Source organism: Haliaeetus albicilla, chromosome 18 (assembly GCF_947461875.1).
Source record: "Haliaeetus albicilla chromosome 18, bHalAlb1.1, whole genome shotgun sequence".
Classification (NCBI taxonomy): Eukaryota; Metazoa; Chordata; class Aves; order Accipitriformes; family Accipitridae; genus Haliaeetus; species Haliaeetus albicilla.
In genome coordinates, this window is record NC_091500.1 from 24320345 (window position 1) to 24340312 (window position 19968).

Here is a 19968-nt window from a genome sequence, read left to right on the forward strand (position 1 = left end):
AAGCGTAAAATTAATGTCTAATAATGAGCTGAATGGATAAATCACACAGCTGGTGAAAGGACTTGGAAAGAATAAAGTACTGAAGAACTTTGAAGCAACTCTTTAGTGAAATAAATCAATTCTTTACAGAGGATTTTACTAATAAATACCTGTGTGTCTGAATAAAAAACTTCAGCTGTTGCTTAATATTTCCCATAGATCTTACTTCAGTAACAACTACCAGTATGAATTGTGTTTTTAATAGTATTTGGGATACAAATTTAATTGTCCATTTGAATGATGTGACATTAGGAATTATTTCCATTTGGCACTTGGTAATCAACAAAGTGACATTTAAGAAATTCAATAAATGCTATAATGAAGGCACAAATGATGCAGAAACTGTTTAATGACCCAAACCTGACTACATCTTTTATCTTTTCATGGTGAAAGTATTCAAAAAAAGGCTATCAATAGCCTCACCAAAATCCTAAAAGCTCTGGTTGATTTTAATGAGATGATAATAAGAATCTAGTTTAACTTAAAAAGATAGAGAAATGCATATGAACAAGAAATTCCAGATTTTTTAAAATCTCAATAACAACTAAAATGAATCTACTATATAAAAATATCATAAAGTGGGTTGTATTAAATTCCAGTAAAGCATTTATAAGACACCAGTTTTACAAAATAAGCTTACACGCTGTACTGGGAATTAGCAGTGGTGGAGGAGGTCTACAGCGATGTGGACTATAATCAGGCCTCCAAGGATTTAGATGATCTGGATGACATCTAGTGCAGGTAATGGTTTGTATGGAGCAATCCAATGTCATACACCAGCACCCTGGTGATAAAGGACTGGGCAGACACCGAGGCACCAGCTGTGCATAGACTGGCCTGGCAGCTCCAGTAATTCAAAGAGAATGTCTATTCCCCCTCGCCCTCGATCCTATGGGCTTGTATCTCAGCTATGGAAAGACTGTCCCACCAGGTCTGGCCACTCGAAGGAAATGTGGAGAATCTCTCTCCCTCCTTATCCCTACTGGGCTTAACCCACAACACACACACAAATATCCATAACTAGGAAAAAAAAAAAAAAAAAGACAATTTTATGATAAAGGTACACAAATTAATAATTTCAAAAACATAGAAAACTAAACAAGTATTAGTTAATCTGGGTATTGATATAATACCACATATGCAGACTTATCATTGAGTAAATGATATCTAAAAACATACTGCATGTTTTCACTGAGAAGAACCAAAAGAAACATGAAGGCTTTAAAAAAAGACAGCACATAGCTGTTCTTGGAAATGAATAAAGAAGTTCTCTCTTCCCACTGTGACCTTGCTATGTGAGTGTTTTCCTCCAAGATTGTGCTTAGGCCAGTCACTCTGCCTAAAGCTCTACCCCTAAATAAAGCAGGGACAAGGGTGAGCTTGAGCACTGGATCTCCAACCCCACATACTGCATAAGCTTTAGCACACTTGCTGGTGATGCCTACCAGCACTCTGAGACACTGCGTGGTCATGATTCAGGGGACAGCAAGCACGAGGGACCATTCCCAATAGATTGGATGGACAAGACTGCATCAAGTTCTCATCTCTGTACTCTACAAAGTTCTCCAGCACCACTCACAGGCTTTACATCTTCAGACATACCTCACCACATCCCAAACTGTTCAGTATATACTCTCAGTTTCTTGCTATGAAAACAGGAATCATGGCCTGCAATGCAGCACGCACATCACTAGCACACTGAAATAACACCCTCTTGCCCTGCCCCAAGACACATACATACAAATACACTCATCACACATAATTTGTCTGTAGGTAAATAAGATCCCTCCTTTGGGCCATGTTCTGTGGATGTATCCTCAGGGCAAGAACACAGCCTCGGCCACATTTTGTTTAGCAATACAAATGCAATCTCAAGATAGTTTCTGGGTTGCAGCAAACTCCACATTGTCTCTTCTGGGTCTTTATGCTAAAAAAACATAAATTGTCAGTTCCCTTTTCCCCAACCCTTGCCATGCTGCAAGGCTCCTTCCAGCTCTGTGCATTCCAGCTCTCTCTGAGCTGGTCCTAGACTGCATTACAGAAGTTTGTCATAGGAAGGGATGCTCAGTGAATGTGTTTTCTCCCCATTCTTACAAATGACTTTTTTTTTTTCTTATTAAAGAAATATTATTTACTAACATATATCAAACAGTTAACAAACAAGGCATCATGACAGTGTCCTAGATTATTTCTCACAAAATTATGAGTCAGAGCCAGTTTTCAAAGTTTTCTTTTCCTCTTTGTTTTTTTTTTGTCAGATGGCTACCCTACAACTTACCCTTTTTCTTTATCCAGTATTGCCATGTTTGATTGTATTGTATCATCTTATAACATATAATAGATTTCTAACGATAAAAATATGTGTTCTGTTTGTCATCTGTGAAATTGGAAGTATTATTGTGTTATGGATTAGTAAAAAGACTTATTACATTAAATGATATGCAGGGTATTTTTGTCATCAAATAGAAAGCGAAAGAACACACAAAAAAGTGTTATGTTATTAAGCTAATAGGTAAAGAAACAACTTGCATTAGAGATATAAAACTAAATAAAGATCAAAATATGAATTATGATTCATGACAGAACATATTTGTGTTCAAATACAAATATGAATGATACTAAACAGATTAATTGCTGAGACAATACAATAAAAAGAGAATCTGTTTCAGAACTGTTTATGTATATATATAAACTGAGAGTTTATAACTATTCTCAAAGCACTACTGTTACTTTAAGTATTGATCTGTTTACAAATAATCAACACAACAAAATTACAAATAATTCTACACAACATTGAATGAAAAAATATTTTTGAAAGTGATGTCTACCAACAGTATCATATTTTTACTTTTCTTTGAAAATTATTTATCAAGCTTTTAAAAGAATGTTGAAACCAATCTTTAAAGTTGGAGACAAAGTTTTCATAGGGGTTGGACATATTTTTATGAAAAAGTGAAGGAAAAAATCTTTTATCTGTGAATAAAATTTGGATGGACTTCAAGTCTGTAAGCAGATGGTGACTATGCACAGATATATATGTAAATATAGACATATATGTACCTATATGTCTATACAGGAATATCTGTATTTATATTAATTTTTTCAAATAATGCAACAACTGGACATTGTTAAACTATCCACTTTGTCACTGCTTGCTGATAATTAACTAAAAATGTATCATGTCTTGCAGAACTGTTTCATCAGGTGCAATAAGCAAATAAGCTATCTTAATCATGGCCTCACTTAATGATGCTCAGAAGTTCACAGGAAGTATGCTGCTGGAGATGCATGCATTTTTTTGTAATATTATCATTATTCTTTATTTATGAAGAGCTTATTTAGAGTGTTCCGTGTGCTTTATTTTAAAATTTGGCAAAATTTCAATTAAAAGATTTTCTATATGTGGCATTTAGGAAGGATCATCAACCAAAGTCACAAGCTCTCAGCTTGTAAATCAAGCCACGCTAAAGGACATGTAGAAGTACTCATTCAGGTGTACCATTGTCTTCACATTACTGTAGTTTAATCCTCCTCAGAGGATTTGTATTCTTATTTCGAAGAAGATTAAGTTGCACTTATGAAGGGTCATAATGTCACTGAAGGAGAGCCCCTACATGGGGATTTAAGGTAGGTTACTCAGTTAAATGTGGTTTAAATTTATTGTACCTTGTTAATTTTAACTTTCCTGAGCATCTCCCTGCAGACATAACAGACATTTTCAACAAGAAGGCAAAAAATAAAGGGAACTCCTGTTCTCAGGGTTTTATCATTGGCTTTGATCAAAAGAACACCAGATTTTATAGCTGGGTGTATCTTAAAAACAAGAGTATGTTCTTCATATATTATAACAATTAATACAAGTTAAGCTAAATTATTTTAAAGTTTTATGCAAAACATACAGCATCCATTTTGTTGTATCCATGTATTCTAATACACATACAAGAAAATCATAACATGAAAAATTTTAGGTGAATTTTGAGGTGAGAGAATATTGAAATCCTTTGATATTATATTAATACATGAAATACACTTCATATATCTATAAATGCATATATACATATTTTTAAAATTTAAAAAATGGCTGCCATAAAGACTTAACTGGAAACAAGATTTTGTGTACAGTGTCTTTTTAGGGTCAAAACCCAAGTTTCTTCAGCTTGCCATAAGAATGTAGGTTTAATATTTTTTTATTTATCAAATTATCTTGTGTTGTTTTATAAAAGGAACTAGTAGTATGCTGACACCATGCATATATATACACACAGAAAATCCTGTGACAAAGTCTCACTCTTAGCACAAGTTTATCTTCGATTATTCACATCCTAAATACAAAGTGGTTTGTTTATTTTCTGAATGTTTGGTGGCTTAGAAAAAAATACTTTTTTTTTCCCTACAGTTCTAGATAAATATTTGTTTCAAGAAAAATGACAATAATATTGCATTTTGCCTTACAGAAGCAAATTAAAAATTTAGATAGATTTTTAAAACAATGCTTTCTTTAGAGTTTATTGACTTCAGTGATAGCATCACTTTTCACAGCTCATTCACACATTTCTTCAGAAGGATATATTTAAAGAAAACATCACTGTTAGAATTTGTGGACTTGGCAGTATTAGTTTAACAGTTGGACTCAATGATCTTATGGGTCACTTCCAACCTAAATGATTCTATGGTTCTGTGAATACAGTCCAAGGTGTATCAACCATCACATAATTTAAACAAATCTTTCTTTATCACTGTAAAAAGGATGGTTGCTTAAAGTAACATAGACAGGAAAATAAAACTTAAACTAAGTGGCACCACTGGGGAGGCAATATGAAAGGCTGACTTATTGCTTATTTAAAATCAAGTGTTTGATTCTTATCACCAGAGTGAAGGTGTCATGCATCAAAAGGCTTCAAAACTAAAGGGCAATATAATTCTCATGGCTTGATCCTTTTAGTGAAAAAATACAGAAAACTGTCACAAAAAAAAATCAAATATTTTTATAAGACTTTATCATAGTATTGCTCAAAAGAAAAACTCATAACATCCTAGTTGTTGCTGTATAGCTGTGACTTATCTTTCTTTCAGACCATCATTTGCAGAAACTTTACAAATTATGGAGGATGCTTAAGAATGCCAAACAATCTCAGTTGTAGATTTTAACAACATAATCGAGTATGTGACCACTTTCTGAAATATATAAGAAAAATTAGTAAACTAGAAGTACTTTTGGCTTAAAAGAGTGAAAGGACTATCTTCCTAGGTAAAGTAGGTGGACAGCTAAGTTCATGGTGCATACACTGTGGCATTTTCTCTATTAAAAACAAGTATCAAAAAGACAGGAAAGGGAGAAAGTTTTAACTGGTAAAAAACTATTGCAAATTTCCATTCATTTAAAATTATTAAGTTGTTCTATCAAACTTTCAACTGAGCTGTACCTGCTAAGCAGCAAAGACTGGGATTTATGTTTCAAAAACTTAGAATCAACTCTGTTCAGTTCCATTGATGGAGGTTTTTTTCAGTGAAAGGGACAAAGTACAAAGAAACACCCATCAGAAGTAAAAAACAAAGAAACAAGACACCCCCCCCAAAAGATCAGTTAATGCTTACACTTAATTCTCATGTGTATCTTATTAGAATCTTATTGGAAAATACCAATTTTATTTTTAAAATTTGTTGCTATCTAGTCTTTAAGAAAAATCGTGGAATGCTAATAAAGTTTTTAAAAAATACAGCCATGGTAAATCTTCAATTAAAGTTTAATTAGAATCTGGAAATAACATTTATGTTAAAGTCAAACATACTGAATAATTAACCCGGATGAAAAGCTCTGTAACATTTTACTTTTCTATAATGCAATAAAAATGTCTGAGCTGTTTTCTGCATGAAGTGTGTTTAATTATGCTATGAAACTACTTTTCGAAGCAGTTTGACTAGAAGAATAAACTTCACCGGCTGAGCTAAAACATAACAATTCTCTCTTATTCAGAGACAACATGTTATTGTGTCAATGTATATTTTTTTTTTATGCAAAGAGGCAAACAAAGGCTTTCAACTTATGATAAGTTTTAACTTGTTGAGCCAATTGCTGAAAAGATGTGAATGCACATACGGCTAATCAGTCAGACACAGATGCAATTTGGGGGGAAGGGAGAGGGAAGCTTCCCAGCCACAGTCATGTCATATAACTAAGAAAGAATACATATGCTGTATACTGGCTGTACCTAAGCAAATTTTAAATGTTGGGAGTGTTTAGATTTTTTTTATTTTTTAAATTCTGAAGTTTAAATAATGGAGCATATTAGTAAATATATTCCTCAATGAAATCAGAAAATTTAAAATGTACACAGATATCAGGTCTGTAAACCACACTATTTTTAACATACGTGTTCTTTTCCAGCATATTGAGAATCTCCATTATTAGAACAAAAGAATGCATTACATTAAAGGCTGTAGTGAAAGAAGCTAATATATTGCTTAAAAGGTATAACTGAACAGCTATATGTTAATTTGTAAACTGATTTGAGATGAATAACAGACATTGACTGTATGTCTGTGGAGCATAACTGAGCATAATGATATCAAGACCTGGTTGAAGACTCTGAAATGTGCTTTTATAAAATAAAAACAGAATATTGGAAGCAGCATTATGCAATTAATATAAAAATTAAAAAAAAAAGGCATAAAATGGATTTACTTAACAAATTTGTACAAAAAAAAAAATCTGGACTTTTTGATTTTGTTATTTTGTCAATTTAGGAGGGAGAAGAAGAGCTATGTGGTGTTACATGCTTTCTCCTTTTTATACTCTTCACTAAGCCTCTGTTGTTTGCAATTGTTTAATGTAGAATAGCGGCATAGACAGAAATTTGATCTTATCCACTACAGCCTGCTAATATATAAATACGCAATACACTCAACCAATTAAAGCATATCACCATGATGTTATGTTCCTCAAGTCCGTGTATATTTTCTAGATGGAAAGTGGGTTCTGTCTGCCACCCCAACCATTATACAAAACTCAGGCAAAGATATTCCCCATTATTAAAAATTATTTTGAAGCTGTTGTGGTAATTGGCAGCAACTCAGCACGCCTCTTTTCACTTTATTAGTAACCTACTGATGATAAGATTTATTCCTTGAAAGAAAACTCAAGGCTGTTGAAACTTAGAAATGCCTGCTGTAGGTTTATCTGAACAATATACTCTAAAAAGGTCAGATAACAATACAGGAAAGCTTTCTTACCTGAAAATGATTGATAATACGTTGTGCTGAAAATTAAGTGACTGACACTTGCCCATCCAGAAAAGTAACCTGCACTGTATGGCACCACAAAAAGATTCATTCATACAATATTATGGTGAAACTCTCTGACAGTTCTCCACTGAACCAAATAGCTTTAACATATGAAAATATTCACATAAAATATGAAATAAATTTATTGCCTGTCCTCCAAAAGCAAACACTTGAATAATGTCTGAATTATAATACATAGGAACAAAATATAAAAAGAAAACTTAATATATATGGAATAGATAAAGGAAAGAGAAAAGCTTAGACTAAAATAGGAAGCTTAAAGTTTTTCTTGAATGACTTTTGAGTTGTTTTCTTTCCAAGCATTACAGTGTACATAATGATTTCCCTGAATGCACGTCTAATTGTGAGAGTCCTAAAAAAAGCCTAATTCCCTTAATTTCTTTCAGCATGGGTTTTATCAAATTTCCAAGCAGTAACAAAGTTTTATATCAATATTGGTAATGCAATGGCATTTATAAGCTAGTTGTGTGTTTGTAAAAAACTGCACTGACTTAAGATTTGCTAAGTACTATAGCTGTATACAAAAAGACAACTGACATTTATCTGAGCAACTGAAATATGTTTTTGAAAGTATTTTTCTACTAGTCTCAGGAGGAAAGAAGTATCTTCTTCCAAACATCATCATAATGAAGAGCTTAAAGCTTTACTGCTCAGTTGAGCATCAATACAAATTAAGGTTGTAAACTTGACATTTTCAGGTTCTTGCAGGGGCTGATATACTTCTTGACATCTCTAAGAATTCTTAATAACTTCAAATTTTATAAAATGCTCAGGATTATATCACTGAGTCACCAAATTTCTTTTATAACACTGTTATGAACTAAAGGATAGGCTAGTGAAATAACTTCATTAGTTTATATAACCATATAAAGGCAGGAATAAAAGGTGAGTTCTAAACAGGCTACGAAACAGATTTTGTTATACTGGTTATCAAGAAGTCTGGAGGGCAAAAGATTTTATCAGACTGACAGGTTTACAAGCTTGAATGGGAGAAAAATCTCAAGTTTAATAAAATTCTAAAACTTTTACGCCTAAAGTTCAAGCTGTCATGTGCTTCTATGTCAGTGCGGTACAGCTGATAGGTACACAAGCGTGGAAGTAGCCTAACAATCAGCTGGCTGCATGATCCACTTTGGACCATAAAGTGCCATAAAGCACTTATTTTTAGATGTGGCACACCCATGACATGAGTGGAATAAGCCAAACTCAGGCACATTATTCACCTTATCATTGCTTGTTTTGGCTGTGACTCTAGGCCCTGTCAGGAAGGTGTCCAGGGCCAATTTCTTGACCTGACATCACTGTTTGATATTGTTACAGGGCATAATATCATATTACCATATTACATTATCCTGACCTGGATATACATGGCAATGACTATGTCTATCTCATCCATGTAACAGATAAATTGATGCTTGGAGCTATATTAAGAAATGGCATAAACCAAATCTTTCTCTCAATTCAAATCTACCTAAATACTGCATCAGATCACAAGTTGCTGGGCAAGTTTGGGTGTGAATTGTCTTCACTTGTGGTCAAAAACACAATCGAAATGCAGCCCATGAGGAAAACTAATTAAAAAAAAAAAGTGCATGATTTAAGAATTACTTTAATGAAAAATTCTTTACCTATTGTATCTAAAAAAAAGTCCCTGCTTTAGCCCATGACCAGCAACAAATTGCAAGAAAGGTTTCCTTGTAAAAATAGAGTCTTAGCATATCATTGGTAGAAATATACTTTGTCTGTTACTGTTACAAGGTTAACCTGTGACCTCAAAATGGTGGCATGCTGATATTAATATTGTTTTCATCCTTAGGATTACACTTTATACACAATATATCTATTTAAGTGTATGTGTCATGTTGTTCTTATATATACAGTAATATTAAAAAACAAACAAACGAAAAAAAACAGTCAGGTTTTAGAGTCATTGCATGGTAGGCCTGGAATTTAAGTTAGAGTTCAAAAAAATTTCTTTCATTAAATAGTTTACTCATTTAAAATAAGTACTTTTGGTCAACCTAAACCAATTTAATCAGAGTGCTTAGAAGATACCAGGCCCTGTTCTAATGCATATTTAAAACTTATTCAGACTGAAGCAACTTCAACAAGGGAGACTGGCAACAACCTTCAACAAGATTTCCATTCAGTAAGTTTATGTTATCCTTCCAGGAGGTGGCATATGAGGATTTCAGATATGTCCTTTGTATGGAGAAATGCACTGAAGTGTTTCATAACCTTACTAAATACCCAAGTAAAAGAAAAAAAATTATATTAGAGACATAACTAGAACTTAGAGTCTGGTCTTTTAATTCCTTTACTTTCTAAACATGTTTATTACTGAAATTCTGAAAACTGTCTTAACAACAGCCTAAATCTCTTATATTTTACTCTGAATAAATTTTGTTCTCTCTTCGGTTCTGTAACAAAACTTGAAAATTTAGCTTTAACACAGCCCTCGCTATGCAAGTAGCTACATACACAAGTATTCACTGAGAAATTTTAAGAGTTTTTTATCATGAGATCTCAGCTGTGAAATACAAAGTGTCACTAATTTCTCTATGTCTACGGCAGAAGACAACATCCATTTTAGCGACTTTATCTATGTATAATAGCATATTTTGTTTTCCTTCTCTTTACTTAATGAAGATGTATGGAGTGACACCTGGTTATGCTGGGTTCAGTAAGGAAAACTGTCATAGATTATAATGGAAAGAGGATTTCAGTATAGATCCTTTGATATACTTAGGCGTGATATTACAATATATGTCTGTCTTCAAGGACAGAACAATTTAAATTTCTGGCCTTTTCAGAAACTGTAGATGCTTTCAGAGAATTCTTTCAGAAATGTATTGAACCATTCTGTTGAGATGTCTGGGGATCTATAAAAGAGAATGAAGGACTTTCAGACACAGTCTATAGAATAGCTTTTTAAGAAAACTAACCTTAAGTGCAGATTATTCTTCAGCATTTAAATTTTTTTAATATGGGTTAATAGCTTTCTGTTTTAGCAATAATAATGTGGTTCTAATATGGTTTAGAAAGTTTAACATCACAATTCAGGTAGCATCTTGCATTTTACTTCATTGTAATGTACTTCCATATAGATAATGTTTAAATTATTCTTGTATTTATAATACATGACAACTGATGATGACTTATAGAAGAAATATCGAGGCAACTATTGTATTTTCTAACACAGTAGCTATTTATCAGCTCTGTCAAGTTAACAAGCTAATCTCAACATTAGTTTTACCATCTGTGTTTCCCTAGCTCACCTTCCATACAGGTACAGTGCTATTCCTCTGTATTCAAAACTATTACTAGTAACTATTGAGGATCTATGTCCGAAATCTTTCTTGTGGATCCAACTACTGGAAAGCTGCATTGCACAGTCCAAGAAGCCTGGCTAATTAGGCAGATTACAGAACTTTTCTTAAAGTAAATACCCACTGTATTCAAAAATCAAGAAATTTGAGTAATAAGAATATAGATAGCACTACATATTTCTGACATTAAGGTGTTTCTGAAGGTGAGCCAAAGAGGAGGCATTAGAATATGGAAAGAATTGCTCCTCCCTTAATCCCTTAGGCAAACTGTAAACAGGATTAAATTTAGCACTCATATACAAAATCTGTGATGTGTATCGGTTAATTTGCAGGCATCATTTCATGCCACTTTTAGGTGGACATACTAATGTAGGACAGGTGAATTGCATCATCAGAATGCTTCTCTATTTCATAATTGAAGTGAGGTAAAGCTCAGCTAAAGTAACAATTTTCCATAAAGTGCAATCAGTCTATGACACCTTGTAAATATTAATATAAAAATGGATTTTACTGTAATAGATACAAAGTCAAGATTCAGTGGGTCAATTGTAAAATATTGCCCAAGAGGGTGAAGAGTCATGTTCTAATCCTGAGCAAAACTCAGGCTTTTGAGTTAAAAAGATTCAAATAAGGATGCCCTTTACTTTGTCTCTATAGACCATGTATAAGCCATCAAAGCCTGCAGTTTGCTTTCTTTTTAGCTAACTGCAATCACAAAGACAGTGTATTTGAGGTCACATGTTGTAATCCATTAACTTTCTCATCATTAAAATGAGATTCTATTCTTGGACAGTTTCTTTGACTGTTAAATAAAGGGGAAGCAAAATCATTGAGGTATCTTGTGGCAGGATAAGGGTTTTAAGATTTTACACTTGGCCTAAAGCAAGAGATATGTTGAGAGCGCAGATGGATAAAAGTTTTGTCAACAGTAAAAGATGAAACCATTGACGTAAACCAGAAAAAAAGTTATAATTCACCTTCATATTAAGACATTTACTACACTTCTGAGATTGCAAACATTTCACATTTTACAATTCTGAAATTAATGTCCAAAGCTACAAAACACACAATGACTCACAATTGGTTGCAAAACAAGACTGAAAGCCAGAATCCAACCATCAAATGATAACCATATACTTCATAACAGAGATGCCACTACTACTGCAAAATTCACAGTGTATATTTCAGGTGTTTTCAGAAAGTCCCCAGTAGTAACAGGTTGAACTCCATAAATTAAATAAGATATCCTCAATAAGTTAGAAAAATACAGAAATGAAAACAGATGCCTTTAGATTAGAAATACCAGAAAGAGAAATGACAGATGAAAAATAACTCAGCAGACAGATTTAAATTTTGAACTTTTTCATAGAGGTATGATGAGATAAAGTTCATAATTTTGGATTGAGGAAAAAATGCCAAGTGTCAGATACATAACTTGTGCCAATACTCTCTTTCCACTGTATACTCACTATTTCCACTTTATGTAATTCACAAATGGATTCTATGAAGAAAATATATTGTCTTAATAAACATGGTCCCTAAAAATGACACAAGTAAAAAAGATGAAACCATGAAAGAAAGGACGAGAAGGGGTAGGATTAATTTAAATAAAGAATATGTCATTGCCCTCAGGCACACAACATACTTGGGCTGTCTAACTGCACAGGCTGAATGTGTTGCACAATGTCTTAAGATACCTTAATATCTTAGCCATGGTAATGCTATGGACCTGCATCTGCTTTTTTGCTCACAGCTCTGTAATGTCTCACTTAAGCAATTGCGATAGTGTTTCAAGAGCCTCTGTGACAGTACTTTTTCCTTGTTGTTCTCATATTGTTATTCTCATGGCCGTGGACCTGCAAATCCCAGCAGTGTTGCTATGAAGGATTCTCATGGGAAGTGATTGCCACCATCATGAGAATTGCCCCTTTTTCTCCCCCTCTCCTTACTTCTTGTTTTGTAGGTTTCAGTTCACATTAAAGAAAACCAAAACAAGGTGCATAAAAGAGTAGATAATAGTAATTTAAATACTCAATAAATATTATCCAACAATATATACACACAGAAACTTAACAACCTATGAATGTACAACACTTGACCTAATCAGCATACTCCAATCAGTACTGCGAGTGGGAATAAACAATGTTGAGTTTAAGTGAATCACAAAGAAAAGTATATAGTACTAGGGAAAAACCACGGTGAAAACATAATCCTAATCATCGTCATCATCACCACCTGCTTCAATGGAGAGACCACCCGTAGAAGGATACTGGTGTGGAGAACCAACATTGGGTTTCCTGCCTGACCACTGAGGAGCATTTTCCCTTCTTGTTCCTTTCATCATTACAGTTCACAATATGCCATCAGCCACAGACACCACTTACAAAAACTTGCACAGGCAAGCCTGTCTTAAGGTCCTTAGTGAAATAAATGTACAGTTTACTAAACTTGAAGCTAACATCTACATAACTTTTCACTCTTTATTTTGCCTGGTTTTGTGTTGAAACAGTAAGTTAACTAAGGAGAAATGAGACACTTAGGTAGGGTGCTTCGGTTTATGCAAAATGTTTAGGGAGAGCTCCCACTCTTCTAATTAAGTTACTTTCAGTTACTGAACAGTCTCTCAATGTTTTGCAGCATCTTCTGTATGAAAGTAATTTTGACAAAATTACTGTCAAATCATTTTCACTATATGTGCCCATAAGAAACTATTTAAAATAGTGTTAACTGGTTTTGTCCTTATCCTTAAGGTGAACTAATTAACATGGAAACTAACCAAAAGTGACACCATATGTTAATAAGCAAGAGCTCTTTCTAGCCACAGGTCTATGCAACCTACTAAAACAGAAAATTATCAATACATGCATACATACTAACAGATATCAGGTATTTTTTACTAGAATGAATCAACTTCAGAAAGTATCACACTGTAGCTCACAGTCAAGAAAAATTAAAGATGCTTATGTTGCCAAGGTTCTCATCTCTTTGAGACAGTAGCAACACAAATAAGGCTAGGGTAATTTGGATCACTTTTGGGGGGTTAAATTTCTTAATTTCCACAATCATATACAGTATATCTCTTCTGTTGTTTTTGTCACATACTAATTTTGACTTAGGTCTGTCAGGATTCTTGGTGAGGCTTGAAAGCAAGTTTTGTAACTACCCCAATAAAGTCTGAGAAAACTAACTGTAATTTTCAAATAATATCCAACATAAGGAGTTACACAGGTTAACAGAATGTGAGATTTAATTTTTTTTCAAATATGATAGAAATCTGTAGTTTGTATTGACCTTCAAGCAGAATGCATTACAACAATAACTTCCATTTTTACTTCAGATTCTTCTTAGTTACTTTGTGGGTATTTGCAAATCCATATCTCCATTAACGATTAATTAACAATAGAGACAGTATCAAAACTCTAAATTTGTGAAAGGACTGAAGGCCTATTTGAAATGAATTCATTGGGGTGTAATGAACGAAGTTACAACATTAGTTTAAAACAGATAATTTAGTTCGTACCTTGATAAACGGCTTTGAATCCTGGTGAGCCAATGCTGTCATCAGATTGTAAATGAAGCCACATCTGGTTGCTCATGCTCACAATAAGATCAGGAACACTAGATCCAGTGAGTCTGTATGTAGGATAAATTGCAATCATTTGCAGAGGCATAAATTACTACTCCTACTCCTACTACTAGTAAAAACCCCAGCCTTTTAAACTACTAATATAATATTTAGACCTATTGACAATAAATTACCCTAGTGTTCTGATCAGCTGGTTTTTGATAAAATTAACTATTCTTTATGGATAAGAACAATGTGAGGTCTTAGAAAAAAATACATTTTGAATGACTGCATTCAAGTAAACAACGATGAAACACTTTTAATAAAGCTGTTCCTACTTAACACTTTCATTAAGCAATTAAGCTATTAGAGATGTGAGGGACTGTATGAATTAAATACATTACTATTAAAAAATATGGAAAGTATGGGATTAAAGAGATGTATGTTAATTTCCTAAAATATTTTATTGCTGTTTTACACAAATAAACAAGAAAAAAAAATCTTCTGTTAATTGTGATGAGTTGAGAATGAGAAGCCTGACTTGTATATGAAAAAGGGTCAAGTTTGAATTTTAGGGTTGAGATCTAATTTTCAGGGGCCTGAAATCAATTTGTAAAATATAATATATTAACACCTATATTTTCATTATGCTTTTTTTTTCTCTCTTACAACTTCATAAAAGAAAAATTCCAGTGTGAGCTTTTCATCTAGGTATATGTATTCAAAGACCTCTGCAACACTATCTACTTCCTACAATGTTAACTATTAATAATGTTTAATTTGAAAATAAAGTAATCATTTAAATTAAGGATATTCCACATAAATGTGAAAAAAGTTTTGATTCCTTTCTGCATTTTCTTTTTTTTTTTTTTCCCTTGTTATTTGATTGTGCAGAATATTTTAAATAAATGTGTTTTGGAGGCATTAGACCAATAAAGTAAGCTGAACAAAACACAGCATTCAAGTCAGTAAGTCTTCCTTTGTGACATTAAACTATTGTATAAAATAAATATTTCCTTTAAAATTCAATCATAAACACTTCTTGAGTTTTCAACATGTGAACATATGTTCCTTCTTTCAGGTAAATCTTTTTTCATTGTTTGTCCAGGTTTTCTTCTCCTTTTAAAGAAAGAGTTTTACAGTATTGTTCTGTCCTTCAGAGATGACAAGTCACTATGCTATTTGTGTGCTTAACTGCAACCATATCACAAACTAAAGCTCTGAAGGTTTGACTGTTAAAGCTGTGACAAGCAGTAAGTGTCACTAAAAATCCCTAATTTTACTTGGATTTGTATTTTTCTTTTGATACTAGTAATGTCGAGTACTTAGCAAATCAAGGGAGAAAGATTCCAACACTATTAAAAAGCAAACAAACAAAAAAACAAAACCGACCTTCTCTCCCAGATTTTACAACTTCTAAAAAAGTCAGAAGGAAGAATTTTTTAAGTAATGCATAGTAAAATAAATTACTAGGAAGTCAGATTCAAGAATGTTTGAGATGATATATAAAAAGGCGGCCTGTTTTTTTTTTTACCAGTTATGGAAGAGTAGGTTGTTTTCCAAGCCCCCAGTAAATTTCCAAACTGTGTGTGAATAAGAGAAAAGGATACGGGTTTACTAAAAAAGCACTTCTCTGTCACGGACGGTTGTCTGTGTACTGAAATAGCTGACATAAGCAGCTGCATTTGAACCACTATTTTGCAATTTCCTCTTTGTATCGGGGGAAAAAAAAATTACAAGTTTTCTATACAAAAAAAGTTAAAAGATTCATGTTTTAAGGGAATAATTTCAAAAAAGGAAATTAAGTTTTAATGTAACTGCTGCAAGAAAAATATAAATCATAGCATTTGAAGGCAAAGCAGTCTTTCTAAAGCAGTGTGTTTAATTTACAAGAATTTAAGAACAGAAAACGGCATTGCAAGAAACGTTCTGACTGATAATCTTCACTTCACACTATTATCACTAGTGAATTATTTTGTAAGAGCAGTCACTAGTTTCTAGTGAAATTCTTTTAAATATGAGAAATAACTGTAGTCAAAACTTCATAGCTTGAACATATTTAGATTAATTTCCCATAAGTTGTATTGCTGTATTTCCAGAGCTAACCATCTCAGCGTACATATCGCATAAAATAATATTGCTAAATTTTCAACAAGTAAGGCTTACAGATGAAGCAATTGTTAAAAATAATAAAATTGATGGGCATATCTCCCTTTAATTAAAGCTGTTGGTGATAAGATTTTCTAAGAAGTTTACTATAAATACTAAAATTAGACTGCTTTAATAAACTGAAAACCAAGATATCCCTGCTCAAAATGCCAACAACACTGTCAAAGAAATGCATTACATTGAAATAAACAGCTCTTCATCAAAGTATATTTTTTTGTACCATCTCAGTGCTATTTTACATGAACTTAAAAGACTTTTTCTAATTATTTTTCCAATTTCTCCCAAAATTTAAATTTGAGCTTGATAGTCTATTTTTTTCTTGTTTTTAAACTTCAGTATCCCTTCCTATTCCGCTCTAGCTGTAGTGCTACAACTTTGAGGTTACACAGATAATTGCTAATGGTTAAGAGTTTGGACACTACAGAAAGCTTGTGCTAGGACTGATCATCTATATATCGTGATCCTTGTCAACTTCCTCAATCTTCTTCCCATCAAGTATTTAATGGTCCCCTGTTTACTGACCTGCCATTAGCCACTTTCCAATGTTCATTGGATGGCTGGCTTATAAACACCCTGGTATAACTGAGTTATTTGTAAAGTTTGAGTACTAAGTTTACAATAACGCACCCAGAAGGAGCTACTACCTTGAGGGCTCTAGTGCCTGAGAGCCAGAAATTTTTGCATGAGGCTGAGGCTTGTGTGCTCAGACATGCCAGTTTTATATGGAGGGGAAAGGTTCAAATCACTTAGAAATTAGGTTTGGATTTAGAAATCTATTTATTTTTGTGTATTTAGTTCAAACTAAATTGTAAAAGCTATGCAGTTTTAGAATCAAATGCATGAGTTTCTACGGTGATATTTTGTAGAATTTCTGCAGAAATGTTGGCATTTAAGCTGCCAACAGAAACTTGTTCAGCATAAGAAAAGCTATATTATTTTTTAAGAGATGCCGAGAAATTATAAATTAAATATAGCCAGAAAAGTCTTTGCTATAAGCTTCTTCATTCCCCTGAGAAGAATAAAAACCTGCAAGGTGCTGCTCAAACCTCGTTAAATACAACAGAAGTTATTAAAACCAACTAATAGAAAATTTTTGTAAGAAAATCACTTTGACATTTAGTTATGAGCTTTCTCATGATAATGTAGCCTACAAGTGGACCTAGTGTTTTATGAGGAAATTTACTTTACATCCACAGAAGACCTGTCTCCAAAGCAAGTGAAATGGAGCGTATCTGTGATGCAGTTTAACTATAATGTATTTCATAATGCATGATACAATCCAGTGTTTAATAACTGCAAAAACAGTGTCATCACAGAAATTCAGATTAATTACTAATTATTGTGACGCTGTAGTTTCATACTTGGGCCTTCCTGTATTTCCACTGTACATAAGAAGCTATTAATCACTTACTTTCTCAAATGATTTTCAGGGTAATGCTAATGTACAAAGTATTGCAACCCAAAAGGCAGATAAATTTAATTGCATAGACCTCATTTTCATCAAAGATACAATTTACAGTGAAGTTGGAAGGACCAACACTCTACTGTAATTCTAAGTGATAGGCTGTAGAGTAATAAGTATAAAATAGTCTCTATTTTAGTCAAAAATCATACTGAAGGAAGGGCTAGAAGTACTGCATGTCTCTAGTGAGAACATTGTACTAGTGCCAGAAATGTCAATGATAGATTCTGAAGTGAATGTCTGCTACAGTGATCTTCAAAACATTAGTAAAGTGATGAATAGTTATACGAGGTGATGTGATTATGGGGGCCTGCCTTCCTAAGATACCAAAAATAGCAATTAATATGAGCTAAGACTATTTAATTATTTATTTATTTATTTATTTATTTATTTTAGGCAGTCATGGAAAAGAAATGTGGAGTATGTGGGCACAGGCTAAATGCCTTCAAATGGAAAGGTAAAAAAAGCCAGATTTGACGATTGCTCAATAAGTAATCTTAAAAAGGCAAACTTTGATATGTGAAATACTCAAAGTGTAACAAACAGAATGAACAATATGGGGTACCAAATTTACTAAGTTCAAAAACTTGACTCTGAAGGAGTTTTGGGATCCCTGTAAGCCAAAATGTATCCCAATACAAAAAAAGAAAAAGTGCAAATCCTTTTGTCTGTCACAAGCAGTTAAATTAACATCCCCAGAAAGACTGTTGCAATATTTAATTGGTCCGCAAAATACACGAAAAAATAAACATGGGTGTTGAAATTCTCACTCCCAACTCAATTCTTTTCTTGTTAGCTTGAAGTCTAAGCTCTTAACACAGGATTTTGTTCTTATTTTCTTTCTCAGTTACTCAGAACATGGAATTTAATTTACTCAGTAGCAGCTACTTGGTATTGCAACACAAGAAACACATGCATCGCGCAAATAATCCAATAATTTTCCAGTGTTAGCTTTTAAGACAAATTAAAAATTAGGTTTATTTATGTACTTTGATATCATAGTTCAGAAAATAGCCATTAATAAATATTATAAATTCATAAACAAATACACATAATGAAGTTACTGTCCTCAGAGTTGTCCCTCCAAAAATATTCTAATTAATTTAAAATAAATTGTGTGGGTATTAAGTGCACTTATTTGTTATAATTATGTCAAATAAACATTTCAATAATTTATATGGATAAAAAAACCCTCAAAATATAAAATGATGATGGATTCTTTCTATCAAATGTGTTCAATATTATCTTTATCCCATAGATTTCTATGCAATGTCAAGTAACGTTATTATGAAATAAATGCTGCTAGTTTCTTTTATTTAGTCACTGTGAACTTAACCCTGTAATTTTGTTTTGTGTTTAGTGATCAGGATTCATATGCTAACTTAACCCTCTAAAAGCTTGTATTGGTTTTATGTGGCAAGGTTTTGGTAGCAGAGGATGGTTACAGGGGTGGCTCCTGTAAGAAGCTGCTGGAAGCTTCCCCTGTGTTCGAGAGAGAGCGAGCCCATACCAGCCGGTTCTAAGATGGACCCGCCGCTGGCCAAGGCCGAGCCAATCAGTGATAGTGGTAACGCCTCTGTGATAACATTTTTAAGAAGGAAAAAAAAAGTTGGGATGCGGAAAACAGCCACCAGAGAGAGGAGTGAGAACATGTAAGAGAAACAAGCCTGCGGACACCAAGGTCAGTGCAGAAGGAGGGGGAGGAGATGCTCCAGGCGCCGGAGCGAAGATTCCCCTGCAGCCCGTGGTGAAGACCCTGGTGAGGCAGGCTGTCCCCCTGCAGTCCAGGGAGGTCCATGGTGGGGCAGATATCCACCTGCAGCCCGTGGAGGACCCCACGCCGGAGCAGGTGGGTTCCTGAAGGAGGCTGTGACCCCGTGGGAACCCTGCGCTGGAGCAGGTTCCTGGCAGGACCTGCGGATCTGTGGAGAGAGGAGCCCACGGAGCAGGTTTTCTGGCAGGACTTGTGACCCCGTGGGGGACCCACGCTGGAGCAGTCTGTGCCTGAAGGACTGCACACCGTGGAAAGGACCCATGCTGGAGCAGTTCGTGAAGAACTGCAGCCCGTGGGAATGGCCCACGTTGGAGAAAGTTCGTGGAGG

General features: G+C 33.8%; 1 protein-coding gene across 1 annotated transcript in view; it reads right to left on the reverse strand.

Annotated features, from left to right (window-relative positions):
• The window catches only part of CSMD1 (CUB and Sushi multiple domains 1), a 1233014-nt gene that overhangs the window by 348909 nt on the left and 864137 nt on the right, over window positions 1–19968 (reverse strand). Inside the window, exon 12 of the mRNA XM_069805938.1 lies at window positions 14191–14303. Coding sequence (XP_069662039.1) covers window positions 14191–14303 — 113 coding nt within the window. The remainder of the gene's footprint in view (window positions 1–14190; window positions 14304–19968) is intronic.